General features: G+C 49.4%; 1 protein-coding gene across 3 annotated transcripts in view; it reads right to left on the reverse strand.

Annotated features, from left to right (window-relative positions):
• The window catches only part of SAMD4A (sterile alpha motif domain containing 4A), a 98,700-nt gene that overhangs the window by 16,264 nt on the left and 66,484 nt on the right, over positions 1 to 15,952 (reverse strand). For 2 of the 3 annotated variants that reach the window (XR_008483769.1, XM_054286767.1), the window contains exon 4: positions 3,222 to 3,485. The exons of the other annotated variant lie outside the window; for it this stretch is intronic. Coding sequence is in view for 1 of the 2 variants with exons in the window: in XM_054286767.1 (XP_054142742.1) it covers positions 3,222 to 3,485 (264 nt within the window). In the remaining variant the exon portion in view is untranslated. The remainder of the gene's footprint in view (positions 1 to 3,221; positions 3,486 to 15,952) is intronic. 3 annotated transcript variants of the gene reach the window in all.

The following is a 15,952-nucleotide window of genomic DNA, read 5'->3' on the forward strand; positions in this document are numbered from 1 at the left end:
AACCCACCCTGCATCCAAGCAAAGAGGATGCAAACAATCCCAGCATGCTGCATCCTGCTCACACTCCCCAAATCCCAGACACACACAAAGATTCACGTGTCAGTGAAATTCCTCAAGTGCTGCCCCACACCAAACATGGGAAAAGGCAATGACTGAGCACAGATGGGCTGAAATTCAAAGTTTTCCTAAAGTTCTGACATGTAACAGTCCCAAAGTCTGCTACCAGCACCCTCTTAAGCTGATTTCTGTCTAAAATAAATGAAAATCTCTCAGCAAAAAGCCCCATTTCCAGCACAGGCTCAAGTTTCATCATCATTTTAACACAAAACCACACCATTCTAGTGACAGCACATTAAAAGTCTCCCTGATCCCACATCCCCATGGGACACCTGCCTTTGGCACACATCCATGCCAATGGCAAAGCCCACAAGGACAATTCCAGAAGAGATTCACCCTCACACAGACATTGAACCCTGGAGGAAAGCCTTCTCCAGCCTTTGCAGAAGCAGCTCTGCATCAGCCTGACTGGATCATGCCTCAATTTTGGGGACAGTGGTGGTGCCAGAGCTCCCCTGCCAGCAGAGATGCAATCCTGGGAGCAGGCTGGGGAGAAGGAGCCACCCCAGGACAGACAGAGTGTGTTCTGTGTGATGGAGCTTTCCCCATTCCCACAGGGAAGAGAGGCAACCAGGAGGCGCAAGGACACCCAAGGTGATTTCCTGGTCCCTGGAAAGTCAAATTTCCCAGTGCTCTCCACGGATGGGTGAACCACCTGCCTGCAGAGCTACTCTTTAATCAGCAATTACCAGCAGGTAATTGCAAAGTCATGGCACGGCTGTCAGGAAATTTAGAAGGAAAACAACTCACTCTGCAATATTTACACACAGGACACCTTGGATACACTCCCAGCAGAAACTCCTGGCTCTACCCACACCTGCCTCCTGGTGCTCCCCAACCTCTGCCCCAGGAATCACAGAATCCTGGAATGGCTTGGGTTGGAAGGGTCCTCAAAGATTATTTAATTCCAACTCCTGTCCATGGGCAGGGACATGGCAAGGGACTGACAGACAGACAGACAGGGATCCATGGAGAACCAAGTGTCCATATCCTCCCCTGGAGAAACCAAGAGCTAGGATAAAGCCAAAGGGCATTTTCCCTTCAGCATGAAGATAGATGGAAAGAAAAGAAATGGGAGCATAAAGATAGACAGAAAGGAAAGAAATTGTTGACAGTGGGGGAGATAAACTGGGGATCTGCCATGGGTTCCTCACATTCCAGTGGGTCTGGATCCTCCTGGATGGATAAAGAAGGAAGCAGCAGAGCAGGAGCAGGGGGACACCCAGCCACCAGAGCCTGCAGGCACTCAGGGAGACGTGGCTGCAATTCAGGACTTGGCAGCAGGAGCAGCCAGCCTGGATGGGGAAGGAGGCAGCCCCATAAAAATGCAGCAAACTGTGTGTTTGTTTCTGCAGGAACCAGAAACGGCACGATCGGAGTGCACGGAACGGGCAGTCCTCTCCTCACTTCTCCTCTTTTTTTTATTTTTTTCAGGAAAGCTGTGGGGATACAATGGGTCATATGCAGCTCCCAGAGCTTTGTTATTTGAGGACGATGAGCTACACAGCCACAGGAATGCTGTCTGGAGGCAAACAAGCCTCTGCTCTGCTTCCAAGTCCGGTTTTGGGCAGCACACCTTCAATAAAACGAGGACTTTTTGGAAAAAATCCTGGCGGGGAGAAGCAGGAACAACCCCAAGTTCAGAAAACATCATCTGGGAAGGCAGTGGAATGGCTGAGCCTGAAGAAAACCCAGCTGAGGGGGGAGGACAGGGCAGGCAGAGACACCAGAGGTTGTGAACATCTGTTCTGCACGTCCCTGGACAGGGGGACAGAAGCCATTTGGCCGAGTCAGCAGTGGGGGAATCGCGTTTGGGAGTCTGGAAAGGGACAGCCCAAGGAAGGGTGGACATGGCCCAGCTGCACCCAGCAGCAAGGGATGTGTTAATATGTGGGGTTATTTAATTGATCATCATCAATCCCAGCCTCTGGGTTTTGTGGATTTGGCCACACAGGTTGATTGCACAGCACTGGGAAGTTTCTCTCCATGCACATCTCAGAGCTGCAGCTGTGGATCACAGGGAGCCAAGCTCCCCATGGCCTCCTCCCCAGCTCCTTCTGCAGAAACCTGGAGAAATGTGGTGTTAAACAGCCCTCCCCAACTCCCAAAAAGTTCTCCCTGGCCAGACAGCCTGCAGGACTGACCTGCCTCTCTTACATTCCCTAGAACCATGAGGGGTTTTTCATGCATTTATTTCATGCACATCAAAGCCATCCAGAGCCAAGCCAAATGCAGTCCCACATCACACAGATTTATCCACATCTCAATTTGTCTGTAATTAGACTAAAATCAGACCTTGTGACTGTTAAAAAACACAATTATTTCCCTATTCTGATACACCACTGGTTTGCACACAATCGAGCTGCTTTGCATTAATACAAATTGGAGTTGTTTAAATCAGTCTGAGAGCTGCAGGGTCATTCTCAGTCTGTTCCCAGGAACACACAGTTTGTGTGTTTGCCCAGTTTTTAGCTGTTTATTCCTCCTCAGCCTGAAGTTTGCTCTGCATCTTTGACTGCAGCAAGTGGGGTTCATTTCTGCCTTGTTTACCACCAGAACCACATGTATTTATTGCCAAAATCTCTGTGAAATGTAGGTATAATGGGAAAACCAACCGAAACACACAGGTTAAATTCACTGCAAACAAGCAGCCCAAGCCAAAACTTCCCCAGATACTTGGTGGGTATCAAACACTGCAATGGCAAATCACACGTGGCTTGCTAAGCTTGCTCTAAGCTATTTTTCACTGTCATAAAAAAATTAAAAAAAAAAAAAAAAAAGAAAGAGAAAAAAGAGCACCACTCGCAGCCAAAAGCCACAGGCAATGGAAAAAATCCAGCTTTTTGCAAAGCTGGCAGCTCACAGGGCTTTGGGGCAAAACCAGCCCACTGGCACCCAAGTGTAAGATGTCAGATCAGGACCAGCTGCTACTTAAAGAAAACCCGAGGCATTCCCCTAACCCTAAATCCCTAAGGTGGGGAGAAAAGGCTGGGAGGCCCCGTTTGGCCACGAGGATCCTCTCCCCAAAGCCAGCAGGGAGCAGGGGCAGCTCTTCCCCTCCTGCCTCTGCGTGCTGGGGGAATGGGGTCTGGTTTGTCACTCACCTTTCATCCCACTCCCTTCCTCCTGGAATGTGTTACGAGCAGAAGGCTGATCTTCTAAATGTTCACTCCCACCACTTCCCGAAGAGGCTACACTGCTTTGTGGAGACAGGGGGGCATGATCAGAAGGGATGCACTGGGGTCCTCTAGCTCGTAAGTCCTCATGAGACATCCATCCATGTCCTAGAGGTTGGTTTGGCACATTCATGGGTGGGGTAAGGGACACAGAGCGTTTCAAAGGGCTGTGGTGTGTCTGGCCTGAGAGAACTGAAAAAAAAAAAAAAAAATAAAATCAAAGAGGTTATTCCCCCCTCGCGGCCCGGGATGCAGCAGAGTCCCCCGAAAAAAAAAAAATAAAAGAAAAAGGAAAAAAAAAAAATCAAATGAAATTATAAAATGTGTGGTGGTGGTTGGCCATGGTGCCTGGCTGATGGCTTTGCAGCACCCCTGAGCCCTACCCTGAGCTCTCTGCTTTGTCTCCTGGGAACAAAAAGGGTGGGAGCACCTGCAAGGAGATGGGGTCACACTATGAGCCACGCTGGGCTGCTCAAGGGAAGGCGCTGTGTGGATTCCAGCTCTAGGGAAAAAACATCAATGAGCAGTTCTGCAGTGTAAAATCCCCAGGATGGGGATGTCCCACAGAGATCCAGGGGCAGCATCTCTGTCTCTCCCTTTGGGTTAGGACCTGGCTTTTGCCCTGAAGCAGGAGCACTTACACTTCTCCCAAAATCACTGCAAGGGTACTTCCTACCCATAGGAATGGCTCAGCCTTGTTGAGCCCTACTAAAATCACAGGACCCTGGCATGGTTTGCATTGGAAGGGACCTTACAGACCTCATTCTAAACCCCTGCCATGAGCAGGGACACATTCCACCAGACCAGGTTGCTCCAAGCCCTGTCCAACCTGCCCTTAAACACTTCCAAGGACTACCTCTGTTTTAAGTACTGAAAAAAGTATTAAAAGAATGTTCTGTTTGCTTAACAAAATTCAAATTCCATCACTCAGACTCACTAACCTACTGGTCTATAATTCAATGTACAGATTTAGGATGCAAACCAGGGAAAATTTCCCTGCTTCAGGAAAACCTGAGGGCAGAGGGATTAGAATGACCTTTCAGCCTACAAGAAACAGAAGCAAAAACTTTTCAATTTTTCCTTCCAAGCCAAATTTTTAAACTGTACAAAACCTGGGGGAAATTCATTGTTCTCGTGGCTTCTCCATCTAAAGCACCAAAAGCCCTAAAGCTCCTTAATCCCCTTTTTGCATTTACAGCAGCTCACCAAAACCACTCAGACTCCTCTCCATGTTATTATTTAATAGAAATGAGTCTTGGTGGAAAACCCCCAGCCAGGTGCACCGTGCTGCAAAGGTTAAGCCAGGCTTAATTCCCAGCTCAGGCCTGGGGGAAAACCCCACCATCAAAGGCATCTTGCTGACCAGGAGAGGCATGAAAATGAGGAACTAGTGGGGTTACAAAAGGGAGGGGGGAGAGAGAAACACCAGAGCACATTTGCATTTATTAACCACCTGCAATAAGCAGCTGGTACCACAGGCAGCTGCTGGATGAGGCCAAAAAACCTGTGGATTTCTGTAATGTTTAAATAATTCCTACTCCTGAAAGGGTTTTCTTGTGCCAACACACAACACTGACACCATGCTCTGCAGGGAAGCACTGGGGTGGCTCGTGGGGAAGAATTTGTTCCCTTCCCTTTTAAAAACTACACAAACATCTTCCAGAAGTCTCTTTTCTGGCAAAAAAAGATGCCAATGAGATCCTGAGATTGCTTCCAGAGCAGTGTTATGCTTCCTAAAGCTCTGATATGATGCATCCCAATGGGGAAATAGATGGATTTCAGAAGGTCCTGGACAAGCTTTTTCAGCTCTTGGCTTTGCAATTGTACCCCCAAAACAGCATCTGTAGATGCCACATTACCCTCTCAGGAGAAAAATATATTTAGGATTTAAAACCCCCCAAAATATAGGGGGAAAAAAATGGATAAATTGGTTAAAATGCATCAGGGCTGAGCATTGGCTCTGCACCACCCAGAGCCCTTCTGTGCCTGCTGCTCCCAGCCATGGTCACTGTGCTTGGGGAGAGAATTCACCCTGAATTTGCTGTAGGAAAACCACTAATTTAGGAAATATTTGTGCCCCTCAGAAGAAGGAGAGATGCAGAGAAGGGGCCAGGAGGACTGGGGTGAATTGTGCCCTTTCAGGAGGCTGCCCTGCTAACCCAGCTCCTGCAGGGCGTGTGCAGACACTGGGACCCAGCAGTGCTCACACCACCCTGCACACAGGAGGGGATTTTTGGCATAAATCCAGCCCAGATTCCTTCATGAGCAGCAACACCCCTGCAAACTGCTGCTCCTCCATCTTAATTTCATGCCCCCTAATTAGAAGCCGGTGTCGGCTGAAGGAGAAATAATGAACTCCAAAGGATGGCCAGGGACAATTAGAAACCATCCAGTGAATCAGACAAAAATCAGTTCCACTTCTTTCTCTGAGATAATGCAACTCTGGATCCAATAAAACACCTTTTACTAAGCCAAAATTTTACTGAGGTGTGAGTTGCTCCCACAACACCTGGGATGCAGCAGGGAAAATCCCTCTGCAAAGGATGCTGCAAGTCCCCAGTTCTCTGAAACCACCTGGGGACCAAACTGAGGTGATTTAAGGGCTCTTAGCACTGGCCTAACTTTAGGGTCTGCTTTTTATTGGTGATAATGTGGTTTCTTGCAACCCCTCTTGCCCATTTCCATCAGCCCTAAAAATGCTGAGAATCCTGGGATGGCACCCCTCTTTTGTTCTGTAACCCCCAGGGGATCAATAAATACCCATATTTATTATATCTATTAATAATATATATTAATAATATATACTAACAATTTATTAATAATATTTATTAGTAATGTTATTAATATTTTTAATTAATAATATTTATTAATGTTGTTGCTTGTGGTCACGCCCTCAACTTTTTGAAATAAGAGGATGTAGCTAATTTATTTCCAAATAATTATTGTTTATTATAGGTCCTGACCTGAATTTGACAATTCTGTGTGCTTTTTGGGAGGTCCAAGGTGAATCCAGGGCTGCTCCTGGCTAAAATAAATAGTCCACGTGGGCTTTAACTTCAGCAGAAAAAAACCAAGTGTGAGTTTATCACCTCACACTGATGCCTCCTCTTCTTTTACTACAAAAATACTAAGCTTAAATTTAAAAAGGAAATCTAAAGTGTTACTCTGGGCCAAGATAAGCTCCCAGGAGGTGGGTGGGCACGGCTGCCTCTCTGAGTGCTGTGAGCTGGGCAAACAAAGAGGGGAAATCACCACTCCAAAGGGCATCCCACGCTGGCACAAGGATCCCCTACAGCCTGTAAGCATGCCCCACTTCTGGGTTAGAAGTGTTTTCCTGCCCTTTAGGTGCTGCAAGGCTCCACACAGGCCCTGCCTGGCCCAGCTCCTTCCAAGTGGGACAGGGGCTGGAGCAGATCAAGGTTTTCTCTGGAATCAGTGGGCTGGTGCTGCCTCTTTGCTCAGCCCACACCAGACCATATTTCCCTACAAGAAACCTCTCCGTGATTTCCAGACTGGGATCAAGCTCAGGGTAATATCCCCAGGTTAAAAAACCCCAAAAAAGCAGAGGATGTTGAAGGAGTGATGGCAACAAAGCTGCCCGTGACAGGAGGCAGCTGCTGACCACGCTGGGAGCATCCCTGTGGCACCACCCCCTCCCCAGGCAAATCTGGATTTATCTCAGAGCAAACCCTGCCTGGGCTGGCAGGCACCACAGCACACTGACAGAAACTGAGGCTGCAAGTGCTCTCACCCCCTGAAGCCTTGGCTTTGGGATTTTTCCCTCCCCCCTCTCTTTTCCCTTTTGAAGTGGCGCTGCCTATTTTGGGAGGCAAGGGCTGATTTCAAGAGGGTTTTTGTTCACTGAGGACCATGTGGAACAGCGTCAGACATTTGTGTTGTGGTTTCTCAGGGTTTTGGGCCAATTTTTTTTCAGCCTGAGAAGGGAAAAGCCACCCATTCCTGTAATTAGAGCTGAGAAATTGGGCTCTGCAGGCAGACCTTCCTCCACACAGCGACAAGGTGCTCACTCTCCCTCTCTCTTCATGAAATCTGGCTTAGAGTGCTGCTAAAGTCCTTGATGAATGCACATGTGAGAGCTTCCAGTGAGAACCAAACCCACCACTGGGAGGATTCAGAATGTCTCCAGTCCCCACCATGCCCCTGATACCCAAAGGACCACCAGTGGGTCCATACATCAGGTTACAATTCCAAATAACTCTTCCCTGTGCTTGCAGAAAGGAAAAAGCACTGCAACGAAAAAAAAAAAAAAGGAAAGGACACTTCAAGGTGCATACTGAACTCTTTGGGACCTTCTTTTGGGGTTTTTTTTAGTTTAAAAATGGCCCTTCTTGGCTGCAAAGCTGTTTATGGTGAGTCCTCAGGCAGCATTTGATCACATCCAGCTGCTTTCCTGGTCTGCTGGTACCTGGAGCAGCAGCCTGACCCCAAAAAGGGGGGATGTTTTTAATCCACACGAGGTTTTGTGCAGCCTGGAAGCTCCTCCATGGAGAGGGAACACTGAGCACCCCCTCACAAAGCAAACCCCAAGTTCACCTCAGTCTCCCTCCTCCTTGCCATCCCAGTCACATCCTCTCCTCCAGGAAGGCTTCCCCGTGCTGGCAGAGCAATGCCCAGGGCTTTTCCAGCTTCTCCTTGCCCAGAGCCCTTGGAAAGAGCTGCCAGTGGGTCACACTGCCCAGCTGGCACCCAGCCTCCTTCCTGGGCACCTCATTCACCCTCTCCCCAGGCTGCCCCAGGCAGCCCCAGCACGGCCAGAGCAGGACTGATGGAACATTTTTCAGCTCAACATCCCCTAACCCTTGGAGCCTCTCTTTGTGCCTTTTTTTCCTTTAATCTCCCTGTGTTCTGTGGCTGTGACTTTTACACAAAATGTGTTTGTAGGAGCTGGATAATCCACGTGCTGGCCTCTGAACCATGAGCTATGAGCTGGTCTAACCCATGAAGGGGTGAAATTCAGGATTCTAAATGCAAGAAGCAACTGGGGAAAAGGGAAATTGTGGAATTAGGAAATTAGTGGTGTTAACCCCTGCACCAGGAAAAAACCCAATACAAGCAGAGTGCTGCCTCGAGCAGGGAAGGAGCACAGACTGCAGAAAAGGCTGTCAAGCAAACCTTTTCAAAGAAATGGTGTTTTTAAACACAGTTTCCTGTTGAAGAAAGTGGACAGAGAAACAATAACCCGTTTGTTGCTGCTCCCTGCGAGCAGCGCATGCGAGGCTCAGCGGGGAAGGAACCCTCACAGGGCCTTTTGAAATTCCCTGCATGGCACAAACACACGTGGAGCTGCTGCTTGGCTCCAGCAGGAACTGCTGTGGCTGTTATTTACTCATTTGTGTGGCAGCAGGAGCGGGGCTGCATCTAAAGATGTGTAAATTCAGCCCCCGGTGGCTCCGGCAATCCGACGGGATGCGCTTCTGGAAGGGAGCCCAGCTTGTCTCAGCAGGCAGCAGGAGCTCAGGAGCTGCTTTCAGGCTCCTTCACAGAATCCTGGGATGGTTTGGGTTGGGAGAGACCTTAAAGAACATCCAGTTCCACCCCTGTCATGGGCAGGGACACCTTCCACTATTCCAGGTTGCTGCTTCAAGTCCTATCCAACCTGGCCTGGAACATTTCCAAGGATGAGGCAGCCACAACTTCACTGGCCAACCTGTGCCAGGGCCTCACCACCCTCACAGCCAAGTATTTCTTCTTAAAATGAATCTAAATCTCCCCTCTTTTAATTTAGAACTTATTTAAAATAAGTTTTAGTACTTACTATAAATTTAAAGCTTTCCCCCTTGTCCTATCACTATCATCCCTTTCCCTCTTCTTTATGAGCCCCTTCTAAGTTCTGACAGGTCCTTGCTTCCCACTAGAGCATCCAGAATGTGAATCCAACCAGGATTTACCTCACAGACAAAGGAATGCATGGTGGCTCAGGGAGGTGGGAATGGTTGGGGATGGAGGATTAGGGGGATGTTGCAAGGAGGTGCTGCTCTAAACCACAAAGTCTCTTGGGGTAAACACAATACCCCAATGTCCAGGCCAATAAATGCATTTTTTTTCTTCTAAACCTATACACAAACCACAGAAAATCACTGTTTTGTCCCTGGGGAATCCTGGTCCATTAATATCAAATGCTGCTGTGCTGAACCAAGCCTCCCTAATTATCCCAGAAAACGGCTTTTGCTATGGGCTCCAGGGAGAAATTCCTCCCCTGCTCACCAATGAAGCCACATAAACAGCACTGGGATGCAGAAACTCTCCTTCCCAATGTCCTTTTCCACCCAAAAGGGATGTCCAAGAACATTTTCATTGCTCAAGCAGTAGCCAGGGCTCCCCAGTGCCTCCATCCCTGGTCTGAGGAGCATCTCCCTGCTGAGACTTCCAACAGCATCAGATTCCATCACACTCCAGATGGAGAAACCCCTCCACCACTTAGAACCATTCCAGGAGGCCAGCCTGGAGGATGTGCATCCTTTAAGCAGCAATGTGCAACCTGGGGGAAACTGGGAGTGAGAAACAAAGGGCCCTAAAGCAGCCAAGTGAAAGGGGTGAGTGCCAAACCTCTGGAATTGCCCCAAGAAATTGCCCCAATAATCCCCAGTCATTAAAAAGCTGTGGAGTGAGAGCAGGGAGTGTCTTTAGCAGTGACAAAACACATGAGGACAGTGAGTGTCTCACATGATGTACATCCCACAGTACTGAAACACACCTGTAGCCTTTTCCATCCTTGCCAACTCATTTTGGATTTTCTCCTCCTTTACCTCTTTTTAGCCACTTTCACTCATTCATAAAAGCCAGCTACTCCCCCTCTCCTGTAGGCACCATGGCACAAATTCTGCAAGACAAATCCCTCAGTGTTTCAACCTTCCTCTGGCCTCCACCTCTTGGGAACTCACACACCCCATCCTGAACACCTTCCTCCTCCATCTGGGCTGGCCATGCCTTATTCCTTCTCCTATTTCTCCTTCAAAAGCATAAAATCTTACCAGCTCCAGGAGAACAGAGAAGCCTGCTGGGTCTCTGAGGCCACCAAGGGGCAAACACAGCATCCAGCTCCCACCATGAGAAGATGCAAAAGATGGGACAGCCCATGACAGGGGGAATGCCTTCTCACTGCCACAGGGCAGGGTCAAACTGGATGTTGGGAAGAAATTCTTCCCTGTGAGGGTGGTGAGGCCCTGGCACAGGGTGCCCAGAGCAGCTGTGGCTGCCCCTGGATCCCTGGCAGTGTCCAAGGCCAGGCTGGACAGGGCTTGGAGCAGCCTGGGATAGTGGAAGGTGTCCCTGCCCATGGCAGGGAGTGGAACTGGATGTTCTTTAAGGTCCCTTCCAACACAAATCAGTCTGGAATTCTAAAATTCTCTGACTCCCAAATCCTGAGCCCTGCAATGCTTCCCCAACAATCCCCAGCAGCAACAGGACAACCACGGCTGGTATCACAAACCAAGAATTAATTCTTTCCCATTACTGCTCCAAATTAGCTCAGCTCAGCTTTCCACCTCCTCTACATACCCACAGCAGATGCATCCTAAAAATCTGCCTTCATCATCCTCCAAAACATTCCTGATTGCTCAGATATTGCCTCTCACTGGAGTTATGGCACAGATCCCTGCTCCAGCTAACACGAGACCACATTGCTCAGCAAACAGGGGGGACCATGGTTACAGGAAAACATCAAATCAGAACAACCAGCCTGAAATAAAATTGCATAACGGATGGGAACAGCAAAACTTGAGGGGAAAATAAAACAAAATTTAAAAAAAACCCCAAAAAAACAGCTTCAAGGCTGCCAAAACCGAGCCATTGATTACAGAGCATTTGATCCATTTGCATGCAGAGAGCTTTGCTTTGGAGCTGAGATGGAAACAGTCTTAATATAGCTGGAGAGAAAATATCCTCCTTGCACTCTCCTAACTGCACTTTGATAGGAAGCAGCCACAGAGCAGATGGTGCCTATATATAATCACCAGACCTATTATCCCAGCCTCTTTTAGTAATTTGAAGGATGTGATAACCACAAGGAGAGCAGCAAATATTCCCCCCTCCTCCCTCCCTCCCTTCCCCTGCTAATTAAAATATAAAAAAAAAGGAAAAAAAAAGAAAAAAAAAGGAAAAAAAAAGGAAAAAAAAGGGGGAGGAAGCCATAATTATGGTAACGAATAAAAGAATCTCCAAATGAAGTAAATAACTATTTTGTGCACTGCTCCTTTAAACCAGAAGTCAAAAGTTAATTAAATAGCAGCGTGTTACTGAGTCAGGAGAACACAGCAAGTCCCAGTGCAGTGGGGAAGGAAGGAGACTGGAGATGCTCCAGATGAATCCAAACCACAGCACTTGCATCCCTCCTGTGTGCCCTCCTGCCACTTGTGTGCAGATGCTGTGTGACGGTGGGGGCAAGGAGAGCTCATCTCTTCCCATTCCTCTGCTTGCCAAAGCCTGGGCTTGCACGGATTCAAAGGATGAGCAGCAGGAAGGGGATTCTCTCCAGGGGTTTCTTGCTGCATGAAGATGCTCAGGAAAACATCAGAAATGTGATTTTAGTGATGCTTTGAGAGAAGGCTGGGGAATGGTGGTGTTGGATGAGGTCACGGAGAAGCAAGAAGGGTTTGGGGAGGGAATTACTCATGAAGCCCTGAACAGATGTAAGTTAATAGTGGAGGTGCTGAGGAACATCCCTGGCCCCCAGACAGAGCCCTCAGTCCCTGCTGATGGCTCCAGGGGTGACACAAAGGGCAGGGAGGAACCCACAGGCGCTCATGGGGTGGTGGCAAAAGCAAAGCTTCCCTCGGGAGAGCCCCAAGCTCCCATGCACTGAGTAAGCACAGCCTGATGTGCTCTGTGCCTGCATCCCACAGGCACCAGGGCAGCTGGAAAAACACACCCAGCTCTGGGAGGGTCCATCCATCCCCCAAACTCCCAGAGAGAGCAGGCTGCCCAGGGCTCTGAGAGAATTACTGGGGCTGTCTGACTGCTCCACAGCCCAGAGAGCATCACTCTGCTGCCCTGGCAGCTCCTGCACCACTTCCAGGTCAGAAGCAGCATTCACTGGTGACAGGAATCCCAGGGACTGTAGGATACACTCAAAACCATTGCTGTACTTCCAAACATCCATCCCTGAGACACCCAGACTGCTGTAAGGAAAGTGGAGGTGGCATCAGAGCCACAAGGTTCAATCTCCCCCATCCCAAATTGCACATCCTACCCTCCTGTCAAGGGACAAGCAACACAACAGCAAATCATGGCAGCATTCCCTGCCCTGGGCAGTGACTGCTCTGGGATTTCACAGGCTGAGAGGGTGGGAACATCCCTGGGTGCTGCTGGAACGGAGATTCCCAAATGAGGTGGCCCCATTCCAGCCAGGGAGCTGCAGGGCTGCTCTGTGTGTGAGTGTGGGAGCAGAGCTCTGGGAGGGCACAGAGGATGCACAGCTGGAAGGGACCCAAAAGGAGCATTGAATCCAGGTCCTGGCCTTGCACAGGACATCCCAAGAATCCCATCCTGTGCCTGAGAGTGTTCAAATACTCCTTGAGCTCTGTCAGTCCCATTTTCCTGGGAAGGCCATTCCAGTGCCCAGCCACCCTCTGAGGGAACCACCTTACCCTGCTACCCAACCTAAACCTGCCCTGACACAGCTCCATGCTGCTTCCACGTGTGAGCACAGACCAAACCTTGCACAAAGGAGGTCTGGAGGAAGGAACTGTGTGACCCAGAGCACACATGTGTGACATGCCCACTCTGGGGACAGCCACACGTCTCTGGCTGCCACCCAGTGCTGCCTCTCCTCCTCTCCATCCATGCACACCAACCACCACCTCCTCCATGCCTTACCCAACCCAGGGCTTACCCAACCCCAGGGTTTGCAAGGGCTAAGGCAGCTCAGAGCACACAGATTGTTTAAATGCCTGGAAGCACCATTTGGTGTCATGAGGGTTGGTTTAGGAGCACTCACAGGTGTCTGTATTGCCCACACATGGTTTTGAGCCACCCTTGGCATCATCACCTGGTGCAAATCAGCACTGAGCCCAGCCTCAGGGGCTGCTCTCCTCTTTTGGAGACTCTTCTGCCTTTTGGGGACATCTCTGCCTCCAAGCACTGTGGCTGATGAGGGGTCAAGCAGAGGCACAGCCACCAGGTCTATCCTGCTGCCCATGTGAAAATCCACTTGCCAGAGCACAACTATGGAAAATGTGCTCCCTTCACTGCCTACTCACCCTGCCTGACAAGCAGGGACCCGTCACTTGCTCCACACCCTGCTACAGCAGCACCAGCACATCCCAAGAGCTGTAGGCTGCACACATGCCCTGTGCTGTCACTTGTCCCCACGTGAGAGCAGAGCAGGCACAGCAGTGAGGACCCTGCTCTGCCTCTGTGCTGATACCTCAGGTAACATCAGCTCTGCCTTGCTAACCCCATCCCCTCAGAGCCACCTGCATCCCCCCAGAGCCATCCACACCCTGCCAGAGGCATTGGAATCCCCCTTGAGTGTCCCCCAGAGTCATCCACAGCCCCCAGGGCCACCTGCATGCCCTGAGAACCAGGAGTTGCTGGTAAGAGACTTCTGCCCCATGGCTGCAAGGATGGGGAACCCTGTCACAGACATCTTTTATGGAAAATCCTTTCCTTAGGATTTTTCCTCCTGAGAAGCTGGGAGGCCTCAGGAACAAAATGTAAACAATGATTATCTGCTGCTGTGGAATGCAACAGGTGCATCTGTGATTGGTCTCATGTGGTTGTTTCTAATTAATGGCCAATCACAGTCAGCTGGGTCGGACAGAGAGCCCAAGCCACAAATTTTTGTTATCATTCCTTCCTATTCTGTTTTTAGCCAGCCTTCTGATGAAATCCTTTCTTCTATTCTTTTAGTATAGTTTTAATGTAATATATATAATAAAATAATAAATCAGCCTTCTGAAACATGGAGTCAGATCCTCGTCCCTTCCCTCATCCTCAGACCCCTGTGAACACCATCACACAACCCTATGAGCAAAGCTGCCTGTGATCTGCAAGTTCCAGATGAACAAAACAGGAGAATCCCTCTTCCAGATATCCTGAGCTCAGTTCTTCAGTGGTTGATGGGTTACTCCAAGTCACCCTCCTGTGAATTTGTCTTTTCTTCCCTCCGAGGGCAGGTTATGTTTGGAAGACAAGAAATGGGGTGAGGAGCTTGGCTGTGAGGCTGGGAACCCTGTGGGCATGGCTCAAGGTGGGACCTCAGCAGCACAAGGAGCTTTGTCACTCAGCCAAAGGCTCAGTGAGAAAAGAGATCCTTTGGGAGCAAAGAAGGGAAGGGAATGTGCCAAACAGGCTCCAAGGAGGATCCCAATGGGCAGGGGCAGCAAGGTGAGAACAGGAGGGGACACTGGGTGTAAAACACACTCAGGAGAGGGGCAGATCCTTCCCAGCACTGCTGACACCTCAACAGGACACTGCTCTGGTTCTCCACCACCATTTCCATCTCCAGGGCTTGGTGGCCTCCAGGGTGAGGTGGAACCCATCTCTAACTGAGTGATGCTCTGCAGAGCTGTGGGCTGTGTCTGCCAGGGACAAAGAGTTTCAATTTATAGAGGGGACGGAAAATCTGTATCTGCTGGTCAGTGCTGTCCATCTTCTACAGATGGACTCAAAGATCTTAAAAGTCTTTCCCAACCTAAGTGATTCTGTGTTGTTCTCACTCACAGTCCTGTTTTCTGCTGTATTGATGAACATGGATTTCAGCAAATAACTCTGCCCACACCCGCTCTCCTCATACCATACAACAATTCTGATTTCAAGCTACAGCATTAGCAAGATTTTGTAGCACTGGGGACCTGACAAAGTGAGAGACTTCTGGAAGCGTTCCCTGCCCGTTGTGTGTGACACTAGAGGGCATGAGCAAGGCAACAAATCCCTTGTCTGACACCACTGGGAAGCTCAAGTGCAGTGAAGGCCAAGGAGCTTTTCTCAGTCTATCATTTAAAGAGAAGAGAAGCAGACATGAGGTGTCCCCAGCTGGCAGGATGAGTGCCAGGGTGCCAAGTCTCAGCAAGGCCAACTGAGCAACAATTTTCTGAAGGCAGTTCCAAAAGCTAATCCACCCCCAGCAAGAACAGGACATTTGTTTGCTTCACTGCTGTAACCCCACTGAGACTTCTTCATTTTCTCATGACATGTTTTGCTAAGTCTGCATGGGAGGAAATGTGTTCCTCTGTGAGAGGCAAACACAGGCTGAGGGCACACAATTCCCTCCCTTCAGCTGAAATCTACACAGAGAACAACAACTTTGAAGGTGCCCATCAACCCAGCACAGATCAGGGTGGTCCTGTGGGTTAAAATAATGCAGTTATGCCATTCCCAGCCCAGTTTGGGTACCAGGTTTGGCAACAGGGCTGTCCAGTCCCAGCTCCTCCCTGCCTGTGCTCCCAAGCCCATGCCAAGGCTCTCTGTACTCCTGCAGTGCTAAAGCTTGGTTTAAAGCTGCATCTCAAGCTTTGCAGGAGTTGCTGATACAGTGGGTGGGAAGGAGCACATGAACATCACAGAATCCCAGAATGGTTTGGGTTGGAAGGGACCTTAGAGCCCATCTGGTTCCACTCCCCTGCCATGGGCTGAACACCTTCCATTAGAGCAGACTGAAGACTCATCCAGCCTGGCCTTGAACACTTCCAAGGATGTGT

Source organism: Melozone crissalis, unplaced genomic scaffold (assembly GCF_028551555.1).
Source record: "Melozone crissalis strain CALT ecotype California unplaced genomic scaffold, PUWL_Pcris_2 ptg000056l_1, whole genome shotgun sequence".
Classification (NCBI taxonomy): domain Eukaryota; kingdom Metazoa; phylum Chordata; class Aves; order Passeriformes; family Passerellidae; genus Melozone; species Melozone crissalis.